Source organism: Seriola aureovittata, chromosome 4, assembly GCF_021018895.1.
Source record: "Seriola aureovittata isolate HTS-2021-v1 ecotype China chromosome 4, ASM2101889v1, whole genome shotgun sequence".
Classification (NCBI taxonomy): Eukaryota; Metazoa; Chordata; class Actinopteri; order Carangiformes; family Carangidae; genus Seriola; species Seriola aureovittata.
Genome location: NC_079367.1, coordinates 27,666,505 through 27,693,110, shown reverse-complemented (window position 1 = coordinate 27,693,110; position 26,606 = coordinate 27,666,505). Strand labels below are relative to the sequence as shown.

Here is a 26,606-nt window from a genome sequence, read left to right as displayed (position 1 = left end):
TGATAATAGACTCCTTTTTTAAAAAGTGTGTAATATACTGTATATGACTGTTACACTTTCAACTTGTTCAACTTGGTTGAACTAACACACAGCACATGGTTCATTTTTAAAACCAATCAGACTAAGAAGAAAGTTTTTGCAAAATGCTCAAATCAGAAAGTGATAGAGTGAAGGGGATGAAGCAACAGAAACGTGTTCCTCTCAGTAAAAACACATTGAAGTGTTATAGCTTTATTCTTTTGATGATATAACAAAACAACACTGATACGTACTGGTAGACTTTTCATTTTGTATCAAATTGTTTGCTGTATACTCTACAAACACTCCATACCTTACGTGATCAAAAACAGAGCAGGTAGTAGACACTACTGGAGGTGGAAGGGCAGTGTTTAACAAGTCCATGAGATGAATAAGTGTATAGGAACGAAAAGTCTCATTATTAAAAAGAGTGCCTGTAACACATCTGCAAAACCTATGTGTATCTACTTTCTTAAATGTTGAGGCTGACTCGATGTGGGAGCTCACTCTCGAAGGAGTCTGCAGACAGAGGCTTTGTCTAAGGGCAGGGAGTCAGTGCAGCCATGAGGAGCTCCATCTTGTACACAAAGTTTCTTCCCTCCATCTTGCTCCAGTGGACCTCTTTGTTGGGCCCTCTGAGGTGACTCCACTTGGTGTCCTGGATGACATCACTCTTCGGCAGCTCTTTGGTCAGGCTGCGAGGGAACTGGACCAAAACTTTACACCCGCTCTCTGGGCCGTTACGCACTTAATAGACAAAAAAGATACACACATTCAATCTATTAGTGACCCAAATGAAGCCACACTTCATTTTTGGCAATTTAAGGTTAGAGATCAAATTGCCAACATTAATCTATTATGCTGATATGTTGTATTTCAGTGGTGTCAGTTATTTTGCAGCGTTGTGCTGTGATTTGCTTTCCTAAAGATCCCTCAGCTTGTAGCAACCTGTCCCTTTGATCTTGAGTGGTTTTCTACTTCTCCCAAAGTTTTCACAACCATCAGAGACAGGGTGTGGCCCAGTTTTACTCAGCTCTACACATGTTAGCACAAAGATTGACAGCAGTAGCCCAATAATTCAAAATGGAACAGGTCTTATCACTGCTGCATTGCATTCTGGTCGCTTAGGTTGAATGTTGGTAGCAAAAGTTGTAAGTTGCAATTCTTTTTGACTCCCTCCCTCTATGGCTGAGTCTTGGAGGAAGCCCTTGTTTGAATCTGAGATACTGACACAAAAATCTAATGAGCTAGTTGCACTAGATATCTGGCATGAAGTGGCCTATGAAAAATACACCACAATGGCAACAATAAAGCTTCTCAAATGGCTGATTAGAACAAATTTAATAACTGATCTTCCCAAAGATTTTCTTAAGACAGAGAACTTCCTACTTGGATATTTACGATATGTATGATCAGGCTTTATTTATAAACTTACAATGGCGCTATTGTACCAGCACTTAAACACAATACTATAAAAACAAAGAGGTGTTTACTGAGCATTTTCACCTCAGAACCAACCACACCCGTCTCACCTGAGATGGCGTACTCTCCGTTGGGAGAGGCGACAGTGACAGCGGAGGCGTTTCCAATGCTCTCCACCGGGCCCAGGCCTACATGGTTACTGAAGCTCAGGACGTGCCAGCCCATCACTTTGGCCAGCTGCTGAACTGCATGCACCTGATGCTGCGACATCTGCAATAACAAACATGGACACAGGCAGGGACCCACATGACTTTAAAAAGTGACACTGCATAAAGAAAAATGCCTTTATCTTGTACTGGACAACAGTGGACAACCATTTGTAAGACACATGTTCTTTATTGAGTTCAATACACAACAGGTCCGGTGCCATACACACTGCTTCAAGATACTACACCATCCTCCACCAGCTGTGTGGGAAGACTGCTGGGATACCTGTGAGAGAAGGAAGTCCTGCAGCTCCTGCTCCTGGTGTGACAGTGTGATGACACGTCCATCTCTGTGCACCACTCTGATCTGCTCCACGCCGATGTTCAGCTGCAGCTGGATGGACCTAAACGCAAATCACATCAAATCTCATCTGAAAATGGTCATACATGTCATTCAAGCAGAATAAGACCAAATACAGAATGAGGGAAATGAATAAAATAAAATAAAATACTTGTGCTCACAAAAGCAGACACCTTGTGGTATTTTGGTTTTGTGTGCTTTGCAGCCATGTAAGTCACTATTTCCATTTTTCTAATTGGTTTAAAGTAAAACTGAAAGCAAAATATACCTGTATAACATGCTGAAAAACATAGAAGACCTCCAACTACATTTCACAACTTCCAATTCAGTTGTTAAAAAGGCCTGCAGATACACACAGCTGCTCAAAAATACATTAACAGGTTATACCCTTATTCTGTCTCATCCCTCCCTTGTCTCCTGCCTCCTTCGTCTCCTCCACTTACTTGCAGATCTGCTCGTAGCCCTGAGAAGTGATGAGCACCTTGACGCTGGACTCATACACATCGTTGATATTCGACCAGTGAGCCTGGATCTGGGGGTCTTCGATCCGGCTGGCCAGGCTGTCGATGGTCCGTGCTGTCCTGGTGAGCACAGATGTAAACATTAATACTGCTGAAGTGAAGTAAAAGGATACAGAGTACAGGGCTTCATTAAACGTTATGAAGCTCACACTGCCTTAACAAAAACACTTGGAATGTTTATAATGAGTTTTCAGGGTTTCTACAGGTCTAACCAAGTTAAGTTTAAGAAATTTGAAGACATTTTAATAGGCATGAAAGATATAATTGAAAACCAGTATGGATGATAAGGCATAGAATAATTTAACAAGTGCACTTTTGTCAGTTCTTGCCAGCAGCATAATTCCTATAAATATCTTTTATCATGACCTGGGTAAGCAGCAGAAAAAGGATGGAGGGATGGATGGATGATTAACCCATAGTTAATTAATTTAAGACCTGGAGGTCTGGTTGGATTTTTCAGCCATTTTTGCTAAAATCACATACAAACACGTTATAACTAACACTCCTGCCTATGTCAGGCTAGAAAAAATATTTACGACCTTTGTAAAATATTTCTCAAGACCTGCAGATACTCTCTTTGTGTGTTCTTAAATGCATTTCTCTGATATCAAACTATGATGAGACAAAGACAAAGTAAGCCACCTGTTGGCCAAATGTGGCAAACATTACCCATTTGCAACACCTCCAGTTATTTCCATTGCAAACCATGACTGGTAATAAACCTGTCACCTGCCTGGATTTGCATACAGTACTTCCGGTGGTAAAGCATACCTGCAAAGTTGAAAGTTTATTTGCTACTAACACTACTGCAGCTTAAAATGTTGTGACATGATACCATGACTGCTAGTGACAATTGTTTGTTGTAGTCTTAACAGTTAAAATCTTAAAATCCACATAGCTTCTGCCTTTTCACAGGAATATAGCAAGACTCCCGACCACCCTTCCACATCTCCAGCACATGTTATTGTCCTTTAGCTTTAGTTTTAGTGCAAGGTCTGGTGGGTAGGGAGGCTTGACCGGGATTGGGCAAAAATCCACAACCTGTCTGAGCTTGACAACAACACTCTACATTTCTATTTGCACAATAAAAGCATTTAAAAAACTTGATGGTAAAACTAAAGTTACCTGCTGCGTAGGAAGATGTGTTTGGCCTGTTTGATGATCTTCTCCAGCAGTCCTTCACTCTGCTGCAAGCTGGAGATTTCAGTTTTGTCGTAGGCTAGCGGTCCCGCTAGGCGCAGGCGCTTGTGGCCAAATGGGGCGCTGGCAGGATGTGGCATCACCACAGAGCTCAGCTGCTGCTTGTGGAACTACAACAGGAACACAATGAGCATTGATAAATTTAAACCATAAGGAATGAAGTGGAAGATGTGATCTGATGGTAGTTCTCTCTATATATGTTTGGGTGTAGTATTTATCCAGGCTCAGATGGGTTGCACGATGTCTGCAGATGGAGCAGCAGGAACTGACGGATAAGCCAAATTTTCCATGAGGGACAATAAAGACTGAACTGAAGTAAAACTGTATTCCATTAGACTCTCAGTTATATTATTTATGGAATCATTATAGGAAGATAGCACATAGCCCTAATTGTGACATTTAAATAAATTCTGATTCTAGTTTGGTAATTATTTTTCCTCTCGTCTTTCCCCCGTGATTGTAATTTTATCTTGTGAAAAAGACACAAACTGGTTGTAAAAGTTTCAGCTGAGCTCAGTAAACTTAGTTAAATGGCATTTCCAGACAGTATATCCTGACCAAAGGGACTTTTAGGAAGTCCTGCTAGCTCCTCAGTCCTTCCATTTAAGATTTATGGATATCACGATGCTCCTGGGAACATTCAACATGCAGCAGAATTCTTTTTTTTTTTTGCAGCCTTCCTCAGATCTGAACCTCAACACAATCCTGTCCCTGCCGATACTGCAGCTGCTGCAGTTAGTGACATCACACAGCTTCTCACCTCTCTCATCATTTGATGCAGATTATGTTCCAGTACGTAAAGGTGGTCGTCTGGTTTGGGTTTCTCTGGAGACGCCCTATGGTTCTTCTTCTCTCCAGTAGAGTGGCAGAGTGAGATGGACAGCTGCAGACCTTAAAAGGGAACCACAGGAACAAACAATGCATGAGGGTGTTAGTTTTATGCCTCCATACAAACACCAGAACTCAAAGCTGACTCCAGAGGCCCACTGATTGATGATTTACAATTACATTAAATCAATTAAAATGTAACTATAAGGCAAAATATGTGTGTCAGGGAGCTATTGAACTTTGGGTGACATATAATTGTTGAAACAGCTCTTTTTAGGCCTTTCCTAAGTGTTTTGGAAAAGTACAGTACAGTATAGGAGTATAAAAACCCACAAACTGGCACATAGTCTGTGCAATTTGATGTTAAATATGCAACAAATGCAGGTCTTCTCATTTTGTCCAACAAAAACAAAGACACCATCTATGCTGAAGTTTTCCATCTTGGATGTTGTCAGAGTGGTTCTGACCTGGGAAGGGCTGCGAGATGATCTGATTCTTCACAACAATGTGAGGGATCTGGGATTTAATCTGGACAGCTTCCCTGGACAGCTGGGCGAAGATCTCCTTACACAGCAAAACGTTCTGAGCCGCCTCTAGCTTCACATGCCACGCCTGCGTACCTGGTCAGAGAGGAAAAGAGAGATCAGGGGACGGCAATGAGAAGAGATTAAAGATGATAGAAAATGTGAAACATGGACGAAGGTAGAATGGGGAAATTCCAACGCTGTGATACACTTACTAATTCTACAGGCAGAGATTCAGGCAGTTACTGAAGTTTAACGTCTGTCAGAAAAGAGGATGTAGAATGTCATATCTTCGTGTATTGAACCATACCAGCTTTGGTTTTTGGTGGTCTCCTGAACAGGTTGACAGTTCCCAGATCACCGATGTCTGGAGCTTGCTTCTGGATGGACACCTGAAGACAAAAACAGTACTGGACTATTAAAACAACGCGTTTTCTTCAAAAGCACACGTGATTGCAGGTGACACCAGTATGGAAATAAAAAAATAAAGATTAAAATAAAAAAATACATAAAATTAGAAATAATTTACACACAACATATATCTCTAAAATTCCCCACTGTCTCAAGACTGAATTTTAATGGAACATGCCATCATGGAGAGACACATTGATCCATCTTTTGTTTTCCTCTCACCTTGATATAAGCAGATCCCTCTAAATCGCTGGGGATCTGGACATCGAGGGGGCAGTAGTCCTCTGGGAGTTTTTTGTCCAGATCAATGTCCGTGTTCTTAATCACCTCAAACGTGCCGTGATGAGGAAAAAGGGAACCTGCATTGTAAATAGGCAAAACACATTAGCTTGGGGTTAGACTACAAGTTAAACGTGTCCTTGTGTCACTTTGTAGAACACAAAAGGACAACTATGTTTTTAAAAAAAAAAAGCATTTTACAGAGTTGTCTGAATATACATTAGAGGCCTTATCACCTGCGCTGCGGTAGCTGAGGTCACCCAGGATCTTGTCTCCCACTTTACGTAGTTTCCACTGTGAGCGGAGTCGCAGCAGTTCAGAGTTGAAGTCCCTCTGCCTCCTGTTCTCCTGGTTCTCTGCTACTGACTTAGTGAGCTTCTCTGCTCCCTTCAGGAGGAGCTGCGCTGCTGTGGCCAATGACTTCTTTTTACTGATCAGCTGGAACACCTGGGGCGTCTGCATAAGGGCAAGAAAATACTGCTATGGATGGACAGTGGTAGATATGTGTGTCAAACTGACAGAGAAGGGGCACAGATCACTTTGAGAAATGTAAACCAAAGACCATTACCACATTCGAACATTTGATCAGTGCTACACTCATGCTTGTGAATTATCTGTAAGATGTTTTCAATGTTGCCCATCCTGTAGATGTTGATAGTGATGTTCTTAGGCATTTTACCTTGCCAGCTGTTGGATCCTGAGACACTGGGTCTAAGGCCATGTACTTCTTCTCCTTCACCACGCTGAGCACATCATGGAGTACACACATCTCTGTGAGGGCACTGCGCAAGTTGTTACGCACCGAGTCCCAGGGCCAAAGTGATGGCTGAAACTTCACTGTGCCTGTGTAAAGAAACCGCTGGTCAGATTTTATTTTAACAGAGAAAACAGAATCCACATGATGCTAATCATTAACAGAATATTTTGTTTTCAATAAATCCATCCGTCAGCTACACCTGCTTATCCTGTGCAGGACCATGGGCACTACTGGTAAAAGGAAGGTATTGAGGGAGAGGGTGTCAGTAACAAATGTAAACAAAATTCTCTTTATCTCTATGTTTTTAATATGTTTATAATTCATCATAACAGGTTCAAACATGATCTTGATGAGAAAGTCCTTAACCTTTTGGTTGCCACCGTTTTAAAGGAGCTATTTGTACATTTTGCTTTTGCTACAAACCCATTGTTAGAATTAACAGCTGTTTACTTACCAGTCTTGCCAAAAGCTTTTGTCGTCATTGCATTTACAAGACAAGAGTTACAATACGGGCAGATTGTACGTTACAGTGGCTAGCTGGTTAGCATGCTGACTTCAGCAGAAGAAAAGAAGTGACAGAAATAGATGCAAAACAAGAGTTAAAATTGTTGGAAATAAAATAATTCTCCAATAATGTTTGGTGTTCACTCTGCAATCAACCAAATTTGCTGAGTTGCCCCATCAAAAAAGACATTTCAATAAGTCCTGAAATGTACTGTTCTGTGAGCACCTTGACAAAGAGACCTCTGCTCTGTAATAATTGTTACATATCTCATCTGCACTTTGCTGAGCAGCAGCCTGAGAGCCTTACATATCAGTGATGGATCAGTCATAGCTGGTCAGTCAGTTTAACAGAATCTAGCTCTGACTAAATCTTTCCTTCTTTCTCTTGACCATACGTAACCTTCTTCTTCTTCTGGCTCCTGCTTGCCCCATTCACGGTCCCTGGGTTCACCTTCCACCCCGTCCTCCTCTGAGTCAGATCCCTGGCTGAAGTCAATTCTTTGTGCCAACTTTGCCAAGTTCTGTGACATGGACAGTGGGGGGACGTATGTCTCTGTCCCATCTAGGGCCACTTCTTGCACCTGCTTCTCACAGGAAGACTCGATGCTGACCCTCACTGCTGGACCACCAGACATGATGACAAGGCTGCGGAAGACAAGCAGAGGGATTCAACCATCAGACTGGTTGAGGCACAGTGGGGCACAAAGTAGTTCAACTAAATAGATCTCTCCAACCTAACCTCAAGAATTTGACACTTACTGAAGCTAGTTTGAATAAGAGTAGACCAAACAGAAATTCACTCCAGAAAATGTTTAAGCTGAAAAAGAAAATGCACAAACTTAAGATGTCCTGTTCAGTCATTTACTTTACAATGTTTCTGCAGGGTTCACCAAATTAAACTTAAGACTTTTTAAGAAAGTTTTAATACCACATAAAATACCAGTTTTACAGTCATATCGACTAAAGTATTAAATGTTTCCATGAAAGCCAGCTGAAACAACAATAAATCGTCGGGATTTAAAAAGTAAACTACTCAGTTAAGATCCACATATGAATTTTACAAATAAAATTTACATAATATCAGAGGTCTGGAACAATAGTACTGGATTTTCCTGCCAGTTTTTGCTAAACTGAGATACAAAAACATTTTATATGTTACGACTGGCTAATTGTTAATTCCTTTGGTGAAACCCTTTTTTTGTTTTTTGGAAGTGAATTGCTTTGTATTACTTTTCAAGACCTGCTCATACACTGCTTTGTTTTATGATAATGTACGATTCTTCGTGACCTGCTGATTTATCAGTTAAATAAAGGGGGTTGTCTTTAACACTCAAGATTGAGATAAGACATAAGAATTCCTAAATAACTGATTTTAATAACAAAAACGACTGCACTAGCTGCCTTTGATTGAGTATGGCTTTATCTAGCTAGCCAGACCAGCTAGCGTTAGCTCCTTGCTAATTTTACAGGATAAACAAAGACCATCGGAGCTGGAAAGAAATGTAAAAATGACACCATAATTTTTTATTCCTGCAGTTCTTACCACTTCACTAGAGTCCAGAGTAAAATAGGTTATTCACTGGAGTTGTGGCTGAATACGGTTCATTCTTCGCTCACTACACAGGAATACGCGCACTCTACTGTCCCCTGCTGAACAGTGCGGGAATATCGTTCCGGATCTTATGTTCCGGACCGATACAGGAAATCAGTACTCTCGCATCACCGCTTCTACTCGACGTAATATATCGTATCACCAAGTACAGTATTCCAATATTAAAGTCATCGTTTTTTAGTTTAATGTATCTTAGGCATGTATTATTTTTCAAAGCAGGAACCTGTTTTGTCTATGGGTAGGAACTAGGACGGGTTTTGTTCCGCACGGGAGGGTAAGGCGGGCAGTTTAAACCGCCGGATGTGACATCAAGAACAAAAGCGTTCAGTTGTTTCGGTTGGAGTCCAGGTGGTAGATAAAAGAAACCTCTGAGGTTTATTCATTCTTTTTATATTTATTAAGCATTTCTGTGTTTAATTCGCACTTGTTTTACGTTTGAAATGTTTCCTTGAAATGTCGGTATGGTGGTGGGGCAAGCGGCTAACGGAGGTGCTACCTGCTGTTTACTTTTGGGAAAGATCCGCCATCATTTTTAAAGAAAATGAAGAGAAAAGTGGCCAAATTAAGACTGAGCCCTAACGAAGAGGCTCGGATAATAGGAGAGGAGCATGACAGAAGGAGAAAACTACGAATACAGCAGGTAACTTATGCCAGTTGTGAATAAGTTCTTTTCAGAGGTGTCTCGGTTTTATGCTTCATTTTTGATTAACGGACACCGTAGTTATTAATGCATGAGAGGTGAAAGATTGCCAGATAAACCACATAGGGTTGCTACTAATGATTATTTCCTTGACTAATCGATTTAATGTAAAATATTATATTCTCGGGCTCTCTTTTTCAGTCATGAACGAACTGGGTCTTCTGAGTCACATCAGCTCATATTGGGTGTTGTAACAGCTTTGTCCTGGTTCACATTGTTAGGCTCACTCAAGACAAACATTTCAAAATATTATGAAAGACATTCACGAGAAACACTCCTCTGGAAAGTCTTCAAACTCTGTTGTTATTTTCAGTCTAAGTAGGCATGAATATATTTTGTATTGACACCCAGGTTCGGGAGCAGCAGCGGTACATTGCACTGCAGATCCGCCAGGCGGTTGAGCAGAGGCGGCAGCGTGAGCTGGAGCAGCTGGCAGAGGAGCTGAGGCAGGACTGGGAGCGACAGCAGAGGGAGAAACTCGACACACTGCAGAGGTTATACCACGAGAGCCTCCAGCTTCTTGGCCAGGGACACAGGAGTGCAAAAGAAAACGTAAGATAAGATTGGTCTAAAACAGGAAACATGGCAGCTATACCTTCTCCTCATCAGAGTTTCCAGAGTTTCTGTTGCTGATTAAAGAGAAAACACCTGCTAATGAAGATGTCATTGTCTTTTGGGAAATTTAAGTCAATGCTGAGTTTGAGTCTCTGTACAAATTACATGTAAAATGAATTTGGAGAACATCTGAAACCTAAATGTGTATAAAACCATGACATGATAATAACCTCACTATTAGATTAATACACTGTCCAAATCATTGAATTTGTGTGTGCCACTTTTGATTTATTATAACAAGGAACCTGACTTGGCAGCCATAGCTCAGAGGCAGGAGGAAAATCACACCAAAGCAGAGGAGCGTTATCGAGAAGCTCTGAAGGAGCTGAAATCACAGAGGCTTAAAGACCATGAGAGGCAAAGCCAGTAAGCAGCATTGCAAATATTTTCTTGATGGGTGTTTACTTGTTGAATGTCATCAGAAAGAACTAAGCACTAAGTCCGTTCCTTTGTTTTTCTGTAGATTCATCAATGCCAGGAAGAAGGCTCTACAGGCAGAAAAGGAAAGAGCAGCAAAGGTGGCCAGCCTGCCACCTCCTCCCCCTAACCCCATTCAGGTGATTCGCCCAGACAGTAATATTAATCATATTAATGGCACTGTTTTCCTCTTCTAAGTTAGCCTGACAAGCCACCCGGTTTTGCTAGTGCACATTTTATTAAACTGTCCAGACACTGGCCAAGCTACCAAGTTGGAAAATACATGAAAGAACAGAAAAAGAGAGGAAGAGGGAGAGAAAAAAAGCAAAAGAAAGAAAGTCAGGCATATAAGCGAAACAAAGTGAAACCAAAAACAACTTTACCTTTCTGGTCTGTATTTTGTTGTATTGTGGTTATCCCATAGTCAGATAGTGAGCTGCTGAATGCTGAAATGTCGCTGTACATTTGTGATGTATGTATGATGTATTGTGATGAATATCATGCATGTTAGGAAGGATTATCTCCTGAGGCAGTTGGTTAACTCAGTGGGGTTTTTACTGTTTTTCTTTAGGCCTCTGAGTGGGACTGGATTAAAACAGATGTACTAACTAATGTGATGAATTAGTGAAGCATTATGTTTAAAACCATTGCTCTGGCTATTTTAGTTAACACCATGTGTAAATCCAACAAAAGGTATGATATGTCATCATTTGTTGTTGTACATGCAAATATCCATCATCCTCAGAGGTGCTATAATGATCTGATTTTTTTTTTTTTTTTTTACAAGAACATAATGGAGATTTCACAACAAATAGGACTATGCTTTAGTTCAGTTGGCCAGATTGTATCCTGTTTATAAAATAAATGTAAACTTTCAGAGTTGCACACTTTAGGTGCTACATGGAGTCGAGGTAACACTGTCTTTTCCTGTTCACGCAGAACATTGATTCCAGGAAGCCACATGTAGTAAGGAAATCTGATGTGAGTGCCTTTGCTGCCACGCATTACCACATGTCTGAGACCGCAGTGGACAGAGAGGTAGACACAGAGCAGGTAAGCCCTCTGATTATTATATGCATTTAACCCCTTTTTTTGTTTGTTTTAGTCCCACCCCGCCAATCATAGGTGCCTAATCTGTAAATGTGTCTGCAGCAAAATGCCCATGAGGAAGCTGAGCTGGAGGTGAGGAGACTGAAGGAGTTACAGAGGGAGGAAAAGAGGAGGAGAGAGGAGCAGCTTGAGAAGGCTCGTCTCAGAGGGAAGCAGGCACTGAGGAAGGAACAGCTTGAGCAGGTACAACTTAAATATTATTGAAACCAAAATTGTTCACATGTATCAGACAGATGATTTGCTTTGATGCTATTTGCCATCACTGTAGCAAACACTGTTTAGTGACGGCAGTACAACACTCTGCACCAAAGACAGAAGACCAATGATTTATGTGATAAACACATTCTAGTGGTTTGTATAACTCAGGTTACATGCATGTTCTGTCTTTATGATTGACACATCTGTCATACAGAAACAAAATGTCAGTTGTCCAAAATCTTAGCATAGTTTTTCATACAGTAAGATAAAAAAGACTTCCCATAAAGATATTTAATAGTCTTGTTCCTCTAACAAAAGACAAGAAATGTTTAGATGCGGTGTTGAGTGCAGCTCTTTGTGCCTGATCTGTTTGATGGTCTCCTTTAGGATCGTGAGCGCTTGCTTGTTGAACTGGAGCACATGCAGCAGACAGACCTGCTGAGGAGGAGACAGCTGGTGTCACAGATGCCTGCTCAGATCTTCCAGCCTCTCTATAAGAGACAGGAGACAAGGGAGGACTTCCAGAGGGAGATGGAGTTTGCCTTTGAGGACATGTATACTGGAGAGAGGAGTAAGGACTGTTGTTTGTAGTATATTGTTATGAATATGTTTTGTAACAAATAGCCACAAAACAAATCTGTGTAGCTTTGTTTAAAACCAAACAAATAATTTTGAAGTAGCTAGAGGGTGGCGCTCTGTCAGTGCAGTTTTTCATATCTTCTTTGTATTTTTATTTGTTTTGTCACAAAGTGAAATGACCACAATTCAGATAGCAAAATAGCCTTGTTGGCGATGTAGGGTACATGTATAACTTTAATGGAGCCTCTTTAAACCCTGACTTTGTCTGATCCCAGGGGTTAAAGGTGACCTGGTGGTCCAGCTGGAACCCGAGCCTCTGCCAGCTCTTTCCACAGGTAGCCAGGACCAAGAGCTCGACATCACACAGGATGAAAACACACAACATGACGCAGAGCAAGAAGCTGCAAGCACTGAGCAGGAAACCTTTGCTCAAGGTGAAGAGAAGCTCCAGATATACATAAATCCTAAATTTATGACCTTTTTAAGGGTTATTACAAGAGTTGTAAAAAAAAAAAAAAAAAAAATGCCTGTTACTCTTTGGCATTTACACAAAAGCAATACACAGATCTTGGTTTGCTATATATGTCAATTATATATTTTCTTCTAAAATTCTTCTCAGAGTTACCAGCCTTAAATACGACCTGACTGCCTGATGTTATAATCTTGATGAGATTTATTTGAAACTCTTCTTTACCAATCTAGAACTGCACTCAGTATTTTTCTTTATTTGCAGTGGAACCTTCCAGACCTGCTCCTAAACGGGCGTTGAAGAAACTCCTGGATCGTATCAGGAGCCAGAGGAACCAGTGGACGGGCCACAACAGTCGTGTCCCTGCAGCTGATCCACCAACTGTCTTCACTGATCAAATCCCAGAGCGGGACACAACCATCGAGACCGGCTCTCTTACCAGTGAGGATAAGCACAAACTGCCCCCCATCGAGCTCCCTGAGCCTGTCCATCCACCACAACGTAAGTTATTCACTGTCATCAGCTGTACAAAAGATTATTTTGATATTAGATGTTTGATGATTGTGATGTTTTATGCCCTTTCTTTGGATTTTCTTACCCTGCTTCCCTTGTTTTTTTAATTTTTCCCCTATTGACACTCATTTATCTGTGCCATGACATGTTGTATATTAATAATATTGATAATAACTAGAATATTCCAGGGAAATTTTGAGTGCCACGGGGGCTACTGCCGGGATGAGTACATGATTTATTTCCAGTGTTCAAAAGTCACCCTGATCATATTCTGGTTTTGAGAAATGTCTTGATATAAAAGACTCTGATATAAAACAATGTCACATCCCTCCATCATGTATTATGTGGGAAATATCTCATATTCTGTCTTGTTTTTTTTTTATAAAACAAGAGGCAACATGTCTTCAAACTGGCATTTAAAGGGTTAAAATCCTGAAAACTAATAATCATTTGGTAGGTTTGAGCAGAACTGAAGTGGTTTAAGAGATTTATGCAAAAAAAGCAGAAAAAAATATTGATATATGATAATTTTATAGCATTTTCTTTGTGTGTCCTTTTTTGGACGCGAGGAACCCCAGAGGGTACAAAATGTGTTACCAGTGTATAATGGACCTGTAACAGTAACTGACATTAGATTTTAAAAATATGTCAAAAAAGACACTTTCTGGCAGAAATCCATACCTTCAGCTGTAACACAGCCAAAATGATCAGCAAATCAGAGAAGAAAAGTAAAGAAAATGTCCAAAAAAGGACAGAGGGACCCCTGAGGGTTAATAAATCCCATGATGTTTTTTGCCATTTTTATGCTCTACTATAATATGACTTTTTTTGGCATTTTTTTTGCCTTACTATACTGTGACGTTTTGTGCCTGACTATACTATGACGTTTTTTGCCATTTTTATGCCTTATTATACTATGACGTTTTTTGAAATTTTATGCCATACTATACTGTGACGTTTTGTGCCTGACTATACTATGACGTTTTTTTGCCATTTTTATGCCTTATTATACTATGATGTTTTTTTTTTAATTTTATGCCATACTATACTGTGACGTTTTGTGCCTGACTATACTATGACGTTTTTTGACATTTTTATGCTCTACTATGATATGACTTTTTTGGGCATTTTTTTGCCTTACTATACTGTGAGGTTTGGTGCCTGACTATACTATGGCGTTTTTTGAAATTTTATACTATACTATGACGTTTTTCCATCCATACCTTCAGCTGTAACACAGCCAAAATGATCAGCAAATCAAAAAAGAAAAGTAAAGAAAATGTCCAAAAAAGGACAGAGGGACCCCTGAGGGTTAATAAATCCCATGAACCGCTATTTAAATTACCACTATTATGTTTTTTTCTGTGCTAAATTTAACATTACTGGGGAGGAGAGCAACGTGACTAGAAGTGACAGCGAGAGAGGGCTAGTAGCTTCTCCTCTCCTCTGTCTCAGCGGAGACCGTCACAACTTCATTCACTCATTTAACAAAACAAAAAAAAAAGCAACGAAGGAAGCAGTAAATGGACTTACATATTTAAGACCTAACTAAATGTAATTTAAGACCTAACATGCGGCTAATGTGAAGCTAGCAGAGCTTGGAGAGTTGGTTATCTGGTTGCTAGGCGCACGCAGGCACGCACACAGGTCAGGAGCTGCCGTTGCCATGGCAATGTGAAAATCTGCCCAGAATTTGGCTTCTACATGGCTTCAAACAACTGCAAATTATGAGAAAACCGTTACTTGTTTTCATAAACCGAAAAGACCGTGCCAGACACTGAAGCCAGAACTTTCTACAGTCTCTATTTAATTCAGATATTCCTTAAAATGAGTGCGTAAGCTCAGTGCGAAGACAGAGTGAGATTCTTTTGGGAAAAAAAAGACGATTGCATTAGGTGTCAATGAAAGTGAGACAGGTATTGCTGCCGGACTCGGCACCCCCGTTTAAATTTTGTGCAGACCCTGCCTGTCAAAGTTACATTTTATGAATCCCAACAACTATGTCTACATTTTCAGAAAGAATTATTTGTCTCCTTTTTACGGTTTGGCCGCAAGCTCGAGTTAAAAATAAAAATAAAGGTTATTTTTTACTGCTTCACGCACTCTAGCCAACTGACGCTTCCACTCTAACTTTGAAGAAAAAGTGATTTGCACTCCTCCTTTGAGTGCTCCCAGTTTGAAAAGTTTACATGTTATGTAAAAACAGTTCCTGTCTTTTTGAGAGAGCAGAAGTTTTCCTCCGTTTTATAGTTTGAATCACATTTCTACGTGCAGGTATGAGAGAGCTGGGTGACTCAGAAAAAAGGTGGGTTTCTAAAGAAAATTCCAATATATTTCTAATGCATTATTTATTCCCAGTTTTTTGGGAATAACTTTGGGAAAAATTGGAATTTTAACACCAAAAGTCATAGCACCCCTTTCGGGATCAAGACGCACGTTTTGATGTATATATTACCAGGGTTTTCTCAAAGCTGCGGGACAAGTTACGCGCCAAATTTTGGCGGAAGAATAATAAACCCGAAACAGAATATTAATAGATGCCTCGGAGCTGAGCACCCGTGGCACTAATTAAAGCTATATCAGGATGTTACAAACATATTTCTTGAATATTTTCATCTATTTAAAAAATATGCATCATTAAATTTTCCACTGTGTTTAATTTACTTTTAATATTTTGTTTTGTTTTGTTTTTTCTTGTATTTAATTCTCTCAGCATTGGAGATATCAGAGCAGTCAAGTGCACCAGATACTCGACTTCCTGTACTCGCAAACAGAATCCAAGAATTTGAAGAAGAACGAAAGAAAAGGGTGAATGCTGACTCTTATTCATATGATACAGAGCAGAAATTATTTTTGTACACTGTACGCAGGCAAGTATGTGCTGCCATTGAAAGGTGATCAGACAGGTTTAATGCTTGCACAGTATATACAGTTGTTAGATCACATTGTGGAGACACTGGAAAGTCTTTCTCACTCGAAATCTCCCTAACTTCCTTGTTTAGGTAAAGACATCACAATTATTTGCAGCTTGTCTTTTTGCATTTCATCACACCGAATGACAACAAAGAATTAATTTACAAGAAGGAGAAAGTTGAGAATTGGGTGCTGGGCTTTATGTCACCCCAAGGTAAAAGAACCTGTTCATTCTAATACAACCAATCCCAACATCCTATTTTTTACAAAGCTTTGATTATTCAGTTTTTGTTGACACTGTGTGAACAAATCCCCATATTGTATTTTCACTGTGAAATTTATCAATGAGTCCACAGCCTGGTTCTGTTGTTATCCCAATAGCTTTGAAGTGTTTTGTGTGATTGGTCAGAATTTATTGTTCCAGGTGTTCCTCGTTAAGTAATTAGCAGGTGTGTGTGTGTGTGTGCAGGGTTCGCATGGTGTTCCAGAGAAGACGTCACATCTTCTGCATCACAGTTTTTTCCTGCTTTGAAATTGTTGCCTTTTTTGTGCGATAAAACATCTTGGCTTGATTACATACAGCAGATTTTCTATTGGATAAATTTTAAAGCAAAGTGAAGTTGTGTATAATGGGGCTGATGGATATTGCACCTACAACCAGCACAGGAGCTTCACTCTCAATTCCTGCGGAGAAGGTTGATCCTCTGAAGACTGCGTTTCACAAGAAGAAGAGGTGCAAGTAGAGAATGTGTGGTTGTTCTCGTCCAGGAACTGGACAGACTTCATCATAGAGGCTCTCACTGTGCAGGTCAACCAGAAAGTCTCACCTTGAATTATCTTTATGGCAACTGATGCTTCAAATGTTTTATTTTTCCCCTCTGTACTTCAAATTCATATCCAGTCAATACTGAGGTTTAGCTAACTGGGTTCAACCCTCTAGGTAATGTGTGAAAGTTTGCAGCCTGGCAGCAGTCACTGTTTTTAAACATTGGATTTTTTTTGTTCAGGAAGAGGAGCTAGAGAAGGAGAAGCAGCAGCAGGTGGTTTTGCTCCAGGAGCTGGAAGAGCAAAAGGACAAACTGGAGCAGATGCTGCTCGAGGCTCAGCAGGAGAGAGAACACCTGAAAGCTGCTGTGACCCAGGAAGTGCCTATTACCCAACCACACGTACCTGTCCATGATCGGGAAGTCACCTCTGTCACCCCTGGACAAGACACTGAGGTTGGTTAAGTTTTAATGCTATTCTTAGTTGTTGTTTTCTCATATTTCTTTATCTGGCAACTCACATTTGTTGGGATCCATCATTCAAGTAATGATCTTTTGCCTGGTTGAGAGAGTGTGCTGCTTGTACCTACTGACTGAAATAATGGTTTTTGGGTTTGATGTTAGATTTTAACTATGAGCAGCTCAAAATTCACACATGAAATTTTAACAGGTAAATATATGCCATTCTTAATAATCCTGTTAAATTCAAATTTTCGCAGGTATTACTGAGTCATTTAAAATATTCTATGTGTTCATCTCAGTACAGTTACTTGAGTGATATATAATTGGAATACCTCTGTACTCTGCAGCTGGAGCCTCCTACAGGTGAAGATGACCACACCAGAAGGATTAGAGAATACCAACAACGGCTGCTGGAACAGAACAGGTGTGTTAAAGCCACAAAATACAATACTACTTTGTGATTTCATTTAGAGATTGTCACTTTCACCTCTTTTCCACACAGTTAATCTTAAAAGTAGAGATCTTAACAGATGACAGAATAATTCACCCTGTGTAGCTTTTACCAGCACTATATTTACCACACGGATTCATCAACAAATACAGGTTCAGGGGATCTAAGGATAGTGTGTGTCATACTGTACAGATTGGTAAAGCCCCTTGAGGCAAATTTGGGATGTTCAGTAATATATAACTAAAATTAAAGATTCAATTAAAATCTTTGGGCTACCTTTTTTATTGTAGAATTCACCAGAGATCAGTGGAAGTGGCTCGGCAGCGGCTGGACGAATATCAGCGAGCTCTAAGAATTCGTTACAGTATGACCTCCACATCGTTTCTGCCTGCTGTCATTCCACCAGGCCTCAGCCACCCACCTCTGCACAGTACTCAGTCTGTGCATCTTCCACCTCCACTACAACTCCCTACTCCTGCAGTGCAGTCATACATCCATAATAGACCACAAACCTCTGTGGAAGTTCCCACAAGAGAGTCTGACATGCTGGCCTCACCTCCCCATCTGCCTGGCTCCAGTTTTAGCAGTGACTCCAAGTTGCTGCAGGATGAAGTGGAATCTGATTTGAGTAGTCCAAAGAACCAGAGACCTGACAAGACTGCCTGGCTGACTGACAACATAATGGAGAGAGTGACAGAGCACCTTCCTGAGAGAGTGAGACCCTCCTCACACAGTCCAGAGTCACTGCCTCACAATGTGTTCACAACACATCAATCAGCCACCATCCCACTCCATCCAACCTCTGATCCTATCCGAGCCATTAGCCCGAGCATCACAGATGATGCACCTTTGGTTCCAGTCCTTGCAGCAGTTAAGCCTCGGACCATGTCACATGGGTCCCTGAGCTCCAGAGGGGATGACGTGGAAAGGCAGAGGCGAGAGCTGCAGGAGGTCCAGAGACAGGTACTGGAGAAGAGGGAGGCAGTGGTGCTGCAGCAGAAGCAGCAAGAAGAGGAGAGGCAGAGACAGGAAGATCAGCGACTGAGACGAGAAGAGGAGATGGAGCAGATGAGGAGGCAAAAGGAGACGTTGCAGGCTCTGATTCATACTGATACACAAGTAAGTCTGAGAACTATGCTGCTGGTTTCAGTTCAGTAAACAGATTGTATCTTATTTCTTCACAAATCTAATCTAAAACAGCACCTAATATGTTTGAGCCTCTCTGATTCCAAGAAGTAACTCTGCTGACATGCCCTTTTTTTAAAAATGCAAAAGTTATACAGCACATCTAAAAACAACTTTCCCTTTTTGTATTTTCTCACCTGCAGCCAGTTCCAGAGGCTGCCAGTGAAGAGTTGGTTTCAGAGGACATCGGTCAGACTCGCCTCAGATTACTCGTGTCCCTGCTGAGAGCTATAGAGGAGTCTAACGGCGGAACTTTATCACACCTAGAAGACCCTCAACAGAAGGATGGCTCCCCTCAACAACTGCCATCTAGCAGTGGTGAGACAGGTAACTGACATGTTAGGTTGTAGATAGTTTTTTCCACCTTTGACATAATTTTTATTAAATTTCAGATTGCAAAACTCTTTCCACTTAATTTATTTACCCTTTCTATTTGACAAAAAAATGCTTGCTGAATTCTGTGGATGTATAAGTGCCATGTTGCATCCTGTTTTTTTGTTCAGTACCTGTTATTAAAATTAATTTGACAGATTTACACATTTACCATTAAATTCCAACTCATAAAATGCATTATCTTGTTTTTAATGCCCTTGTGGCATAAAATGCAATAATATTACTTCCATTACAAATTTGTAATGGAAGTGATATTATTGCAATGGCATACACCTGGATTCATCATGAAACACTTTTTTAAATTTTCTATTAAGATCTCATTGCTCAGACCAACGCTCATGCTGGGCCTGCCCCAGTGTCGGCCCTCCCCTCAGAACCTCCTCCTGTTCGAGCAGCAAAGCCCCCGGTGACCCGTGTCAGGCTGGGAATCACGGAGATGATGACTGAACAACATGAACTCAGTGCTATTCAAGAGGTGGAGACGCCATTCAACAGCAGCGAAATCACAGGTCACCAGAAACGCATGAATAACATAGTGTTTTTATCTCATGCCCAACCCATGTGTCAAGCTGAGGAGAGGAATATGAGTTGATTGGATTGTTGTTTTGTCCTATCTCCAGGCCCAGAGGATAGCATGAAGGTTCCTTCATACACTGTAGACTGGGATCTGCAGGAGGAATCAGATTTGTCTGACACCTCTAACAGGACTTCACAGACACCCTCTGTGTCCAGCAGTGATCAGCGGACTGCTGAAAGACCAACCGGCTCTAGGACAAGCTCAAGGAGATCCAGCCATCTCCTCTGGAGGGAGAGACCGCTGATGGGGGCAGAATCTTCAGAGTCTGGTATGTAGAGGGCATGTGAAGAGTGATGAGATAAAGAACCTAAATGAGGGGAAAATGTTCGTATTTAATTTAATTTATTTAAAAAAAAACACACACAAAAAAAACAGGTCAAAATAAAGATATTTACACTTGGTTCATATATTGTTTTCCAGATTCAGCCATGAGAATAATCTCACCGCTTTCCTCTGACTCTGGGAGAGGAGCCGACTACTCTGGTCCTGCAATCACAAGCTACAGGTCCTACACAGAGGTAACCTACTGAAGATGTACAAAACTTATTACTTGCTCTTTCTTTACTTTGTGGCAAACTTGCGCAGCAAAGATAAATTGCATCTCTGCTCTCCATTGTAGACCCTCTGAGGTTCACATGCTGTGGATCAATGATGAAAATTAGCCAAATCTGAGTACTTTGGCAGTACCTGTCTCAGCCTGTGATTATGCTTGAGAAGCTTTTTCTGTCTGTGTGTCTGCCTGTATGGAGTGAATGTGTATGAGAGGGTGAGACAGGGTATGTCTGCGTGTGTGTGTAGGGGGGTGGGATGTTTGTTTCTGTGTACTGAGCGATGATGTAAAATTACTAAACCTGAAATGTATTTAATAAAAATACGTTTCATGATGGTTTCTACACTTGAACTGAGCTCAGTGAATCTGTGAGCATCTGTAAACCAATACATCATTTTGGTACAAAATGTTTTATGTTGACCCTTAAAATCCTTGTGTGTGTGTATGTCAGTCTCCCCCTAGGCCTCCTGATTCTGACTGTCTCTCATCCACCACCATCTCCACCGGCAGCTACATCACCACGGATCCTGAGCAGAACACTGGTGAGGAACAACAGGAGCGTTTGTTGTGCTTTGTTAATGATTTTTCATGTAGTTGATCTTCATTTATTTGAAGAATCCACGTCCGAAGATACCAGGAGCTGGAAAAATTAAGTATTTAAATCACCTGACCAACACGAGTTGGCTTGCTCTTCTTTATAAGTAGAGGATTTGATAATGTGCTCTAAAATTGTAAGCATTATTGTGGGACCTGTTTGAATATGCTTCAGTTCTGCAGGCATCTGGAGCATGATGCTGCTGTACATGAATGGTTTGTCTATCCATTGTTAAGGTGACAAAGAGCTACTGTATACCAGACCCATACAGTGTATATTCACCAGACAACATGCTAGTTGTGTTTCTAACTTTGTTAGTCTAAATCTGCTCTCCTTTTTTCTTTTTTTTCTTCTCCCATTATTTTAGATAAATCTCCACCTGTCAGACACTGTGAGGAAGGACGAGGAGCAGATTTACTTGACGTCTTCTCTCCATCTGGTCAAAGCTCCTGTAAGAAGGACAGCTCAGCTGCAGGCCATCCTGCTGTGGCTGTAGACTCTCTGTTTAATGACAGCAGCATCCAGCGCATTATTGACAGATACACGAGGGAGCTAAACATCTCCCTCAGCACCGCTGGGAGAACCACAGGTATTTTACACATAATGCAAATGTTTATTAAAGGAATAGCCTCTTGTTTGTCAACCTGATAGATTAATAGCAGGTGTCGCATATCTGTTAGTTTGGTGCAAGTGAAATGGTACAACCATGTCTGAAAACTGCTTATAGCACTTTGTCCCGGCCACACTCAAAGGCCAGATGTGACAATCACACTTCCACACACCTGGCAAACTGCTGTGAAATGTTCTGCTTTGGAAAGTTACAAAAATGTTTGGAGGAACCTCTTATTCAGTACATTGAGCAGCAGAAACAAGTTGTGAACACACGTTTTAGTTAAAACAGGCCATACTCATGGCACATAATTCAGGATTTTATACCAGAAGACTGTACCATGTCAGTAGTGTGTCTTTTAGTGTCTCTCTTTGCTCTGCAGACAGTGAAGGCTCATATCTGGAGGAACCTGGGTCTTCACTTTCACAGCAGTCTTTGGTTCAAGACTCAGAGAGCAAAGGGGAGCATGAAGGCTCTGCAGGTCGTCGGTCTCTTCCCCCAGACACAGCAGGAACACAGACAAGTGGCTTGGTCAGTGACTCTCAAACCATTTAGGAAGTATTGGAACTTGTTAAGAATTAACAGCAATAAAATTGTATTTAAAGGAATAGTCAACTGTATTATACAGTGTATATGGTGTGCTGATTGAGTTGATCAAGTTACTGCATCTGCTAGCTGTAAAAAGTCTGGCACTCATAGGATAGCTCCATTTTTATTTCAGACTTCAATCAATGATCCATGGTTTTGGTTTAAAATGCCCAGAATTAAATTGATGTGTTTTTGCCACAGGAAGGGGAAAATACAGCCAATCAAATCCTGGAACACTTCTCAGGTGAGGACCCATCACAGGCTGAGGACCCAGAGCAGGACTCTTTCAGGCCTCTGATAGGCCAGGTGGCCAACCAATCATCCTGTCTCGCTGCTGACCAGAGGGACTCGGCCATGGAGCAACTGGTTGGTCAACCCTCTGCTCACTCGTCCATGATCGGTCGCCTTCCAGGTCTGCCAGCTTCAGTGAGCATGGATCAAGGTGGATGGGATTCCACTCTAAGCCGGATGATTGGTCGACTCTCTCATCAGTCCAGCTCTAATTGGCTGAGTGGTGGGCAGGATTTTTATGCTGGTCAACTGATGGGGCAGATGGCGCTGGAGCCGTCGACCACATGGCTGGATGATGGTCAGGAGGAGAGCCTGATGAGACCGCTGGTTGGGGAGCTTGATAATCAGCACAGTGGAAGCTCAGGTAAAAGAAGGGTCATATGGGGAAACTACAACGTGCAGTGAGGCTGTTAAGTTAATAGCAGAAAAAAAGTGTCCAACCTTCTACTGAGCATCTTGAATAATCAGATGATGGCCATTTGCCAATTTTGCAATATTTTATTGTTAAACAGTTAATGGATAAATACAGATTGAGTTATCAAATGGACTTTCTCAAAGTGAAAAAAGGTTTTGAGTTTGCAACTCATCTGCTGTTTGTAGGTGAAAGTACCCACGTAGATCTTGGTGTCTCAACTGAGGCCAGTTTGCCGTCATACCCTGCATTGCCTCCTGAAGCTTCGTCACAAAGTGCCACTGTCCCGGGTGTGAGTCCACATCCAGAAAACCAGATACTGCAGAACCAAACCAGTCTGATGGACTTGGGCCCAGAGAGGACTGAAGGTGAGGTTGGGGTGAATTCCTAATAGCCAAGGCTTTACTTATGGTATGGTATTTTTCTTACCTAGTTAGAAACTTAATTGTGCCTTGTATTCACTTTTATCACCTTCTTAGTTTTTCCAGGCTCAGACTCCTTCCATCCGCTACTGGCTGAGGTCACCCACAATGAAACAGCCGACCCCTCCATGACCTTTCACCTGCTCGAACGCAATGTGCCTAACTCTCTTGAAGCACAGCCAGGTAGTGGGGAAAGCAGTGTCTCCACACCTTTCGAAGAGTCTAAAACGCACTCTGATCCTTCTGTTGAGTCTGAACCGTCACCTGAACACCTTCGAACAGAGAAGCCTGCCTTACATGAATCGTCCCAGTGCCGGCTCCAAGAGTCTGTCCTCGTGTTGGATGACACCATGAGGACTAATGTGGAGCCAACAGCTCTGTATCTGTCAAACCTATCCATGTGTGATGATACAGCTGCTTTGGGTCTTCAGCAGTCAACAGGAAGGGATGCAGAAAAGCCTCAAGATCCAGTCCCATTCAGTGACCTTTGTGCTGAAGAACTGAAGTCTGTGCAGGGTTCAAACCTGAGGAATGATATTCCAGCTTCAGATAAGATATTGGTATGATTTTCTTGTTCATTTTGTAAAAAAACATCATTTCAGACATTAATTGCAGCGCCAAAAAAGACAACATCTGCTTATTGAGAGCACTACATTGCTCTGTCATGCTACAACTGCAGGTCAAAGATTATTTGGGGAAATGACATGTTTTTTAAATGTCTTGTGTTCTTGTTATTTTATTGGCTGGCTTTTATTGTGATCCTTCCCTGGATATCAGGAGGTGGGCAGTGAGAAGGGGATCCTGGAGGAGTCAGAGATAACATTAGTGAGCCTGACAGACACCACACTGCAGGACCAAGAGACGAGCATCACTGAGGAAGAGGGAATTTGGGAAGGCAAACATCCGGATGGAGTGAGGGAGGAAGGACGGACAGGCCAAGAGATGGAGGTAACTGCACATGAATATCAGTCATTCAGAATCTGTGCTGTGATTGACGAACTGGACATGATGACTTTGGCTGTAAGTGTCTTTCTGAACATAATACTGCTCTCCTATAGAGTACAGAATCCACATTGATACCAGAAGAGACGCTAGAGGACAAGGACCAAACGCATCCAGGTAAACTCACAACAGTGAACACATCTAACTGAAAATATGATGCTGTCAGGAGTACACTGGGGGTCATTGGCTAAACTGTGGGGGAGCCTGCTTTTACTTTTTTAGATGGATGTGATCAGGAACAAAAAAGTAGCAAATCTATACATACTCAATCAGATATCTTTTTTTTGTTTGCTTGCTTGTTTTTTTGATGCATTACATTTTTTTTTTATTTATATATATATATATATATTCTTTTTTTTTTTTTTTTTTTTTTTCCAGCCAGAACATTGTACATTTTTGAAAAGTGAGCCCTCCATTCTTTCCCTCCCTACATTTAGTGATGTTCCTGGACTTTCAGTGGGGTCCTAGCAGAGGTCTGCAGGAGGTCAACCAGCAGAAGCGCAGAGCTCTGCTCCAGAGATCATCCCGCAGGGTGGAAGACATCAAGGCCAAAGCGGCTCTCATCAAGATTCAGCCTGAGAAACAATTTCCATCTGAAGCCAGAGAGCAATCTAAAACTGAGGAATCTAAACCAGTCACTCGCAAGGCAAAGACTAAACCAGAGCCTCAACATAAGACTAATAAGTCAAACAGAGGCCAAGCTGAGCAGCAGCAGACCACTGAGAAGTCTGACTTCATCAAGCAGCAAAAGCCCCAGCTTCCCCCTCCAGGTATTTGAACTTTATACCATTTCACACTTTGAATCAAATCACTGCTCTGCATTTGTATCATGGGTGGCAAAAAAGACAAACTACACAGGCTCACTTTAGTTAGGTTTCTTCTTTTGGACATTTGCCTTTTGATTTGTCTATATGATACTTAAGAAACCTTAAAACTACATATAGCTAAGTCACAATGATCTCAGCTGTTCCCCTCAATGAAATGTCTTAATCTGATCAGTTGTACTATGTTTAGCCATTAGCAAAACATGAGTGGTTTCTGTGTTGGCTCTTAGTGAGGCTAATAAAATGTCTGTAGAGGTACACTTAATACCTATGACTCAGGTAACTATTCATAATGTATTTATGAAGCATTATTTATCTGAGAGCTCACATCTATTGGTGCCCAAACCTTTGTGTCATGCTCTTTTCCTTTTTTCACCCTAAAATTTTACAAAAATAATCCACAACTCTTGCTTAAAATGTTGAAAATATTTCATCTGAACTTTACCTTTTTTGGGAGATCAGTTCATTGTTAACTCACCCAACTCTTAACATGGTAACAAATCTTGACCAAACCTTTCATGCCCTGTATGCCATATGACTGTGGTGGGCATTGTACTGCGTTATGTTTTTGAGCAAAATGAGAAACTGAAATTTCATTAAAATATTAGCCATAGGTCAGTGCCTTGTGAAATAGTTAGAAGCTGTAGTGATTATCAACCTAGAAAATTCAACCACTTTCCATTTTCCTGTTTGTCAGTGAACGATTCCAAGCTGAAAAAGGTGGATGAAGTGAGATGCTACACACAAGAGCAAAGGAAACGGGATGTTTCTGAGATGCACCAGAGAACTCAGAGGTATTGGAATATTGTATATGTAGTATAAGTCCAAAGCACTTTCAGCCAGATTTTTTTTTTCCCTCTCTTCTCTTGCTTACAATTAAAGTCATATTTGAAATTAAACATGCATTGAATATAAATGATGTGGGTTTGACAAAACAAAATGATGGTGTGTAATTGTGCTCCTGCAGACTGTATGAGCAGCTGGAGGAGGTGAAGAATCAGAAAACAATCAGGAGCCGACAGGAAGCTTATGCGAAAAACAGATTGAAAGCCAAGGAATTCCACAAGGTAAAAAAAAGATTTTTGTAGTAGTTGCTGGCATTTTGAGTTGAAGGTTATATTAGAATATATAAAAATATTTTTTTACCATCTCTACACAGAAAACCTTACAGAAGCTTCGTGCCAAGCAGATTCAGCAGTGACCGACTTTGAATGTGTTCTAGTTTTACTTCTGTAAATTTAAGTTAATTTGTAAAGTTTTTATCAATAAAGCATTTAAGTTATTTAATATAGTTTTGCACTCAAGTTCTGAAAATCTAATCAT

General features: G+C 41.0%; 2 protein-coding genes across 2 annotated transcripts; one reads left to right on the top strand and one right to left on the bottom strand.

Moving 5' to 3' along the window:
• Positions 1 to 201: 201 nt before the first annotated feature.
• Positions 202 to 8,678, bottom strand: med17 (mediator complex subunit 17). Its single transcript, XM_056374968.1, has 13 exons — positions 8,575 to 8,678; positions 7,432 to 7,676; positions 6,450 to 6,613; positions 6,007 to 6,226; positions 5,714 to 5,850; positions 5,391 to 5,472; positions 5,024 to 5,176; positions 4,489 to 4,619; positions 3,654 to 3,838; positions 2,451 to 2,588; positions 1,933 to 2,050; positions 1,551 to 1,710; positions 202 to 765 (listed from the first exon to the last, which is right to left on the bottom strand). Exons 2-13 carry the CDS (start codon positions 7,664 to 7,666, stop codon positions 557 to 559), a joined length of 1,932 nt encoding a protein of 643 aa, XP_056230943.1. The 5' UTR covers positions 7,667 to 7,676; positions 8,575 to 8,678; the 3' UTR covers positions 202 to 556.
• Positions 8,679 to 8,958: 280 nt separating this feature from the next.
• On the top strand, positions 8,959 to 26,574 carry cep295 (centrosomal protein 295). The gene is made up of 29 exons (XM_056374874.1): positions 8,959 to 9,283; positions 9,695 to 9,895; positions 10,200 to 10,324; positions 10,422 to 10,515; positions 11,315 to 11,428; positions 11,528 to 11,668; positions 12,071 to 12,254; positions 12,538 to 12,696; positions 12,996 to 13,232; positions 15,958 to 16,052; positions 17,165 to 17,377; positions 17,731 to 17,807; positions 18,125 to 18,953; positions 19,163 to 19,346; positions 19,727 to 19,921; positions 20,033 to 20,257; positions 20,410 to 20,507; positions 20,991 to 21,081; positions 21,502 to 21,723; positions 22,127 to 22,275; positions 22,534 to 22,987; positions 23,224 to 23,403; positions 23,515 to 24,017; positions 24,235 to 24,405; positions 24,516 to 24,576; positions 24,897 to 25,229; positions 25,981 to 26,077; positions 26,251 to 26,350; positions 26,443 to 26,574. Exons 1-29 carry the CDS (start codon positions 9,185 to 9,187, stop codon positions 26,482 to 26,484), a joined length of 5,673 nt encoding a protein of 1,890 aa, XP_056230849.1. The 5' UTR covers positions 8,959 to 9,184; the 3' UTR covers positions 26,485 to 26,574.
• Positions 26,575 to 26,606: the final 32 nt, after the last annotated feature.

What these genes read in the sequence shown, in the direction of transcription:
- cep295 (XM_056374874.1), top strand. Translation starts at nt 9,185, where the DNA reads ATGAAGAGAAAAGTGGCCAAATTAAGACTGAGCCCTAACGAAGAGGCT. An exon ending in GAAAACTACGAATACAGCAG is followed by an intron (nt 9,284 to 9,694) that starts GTAACTTATGCC and finishes ATTGACACCCAG; the next exon opens with GTTCGGGAGCAGCAGCGGTA. An exon ending in GAGAGGTAGACACAGAGCAG is followed by an intron (nt 11,429 to 11,527) that starts GTAAGCCCTCTG and finishes ATGTGTCTGCAG; the next exon opens with CAAAATGCCCATGAGGAAGC.
- med17 (XM_056374968.1), bottom strand. Translation starts at nt 7,666, where the DNA reads ATGTCTGGTGGTCCAGCAGTGAGGGTCAGCATCGAGTCTTCCTGTGAG. An exon ending in CCTCAGCTACCGCAGCGCAG is followed by an intron (nt 5,851 to 6,006) that starts GTGATAAGGCCT and finishes TTTACAATGCAG; the next exon opens with GTTCCCTTTTTCCTCATCAC. An exon ending in AGGGATCTGCTTATATCAAG is followed by an intron (nt 5,473 to 5,713) that starts GTGAGAGGAAAA and finishes TTTTGTCTTCAG; the next exon opens with GTGTCCATCCAGAAGCAAGC.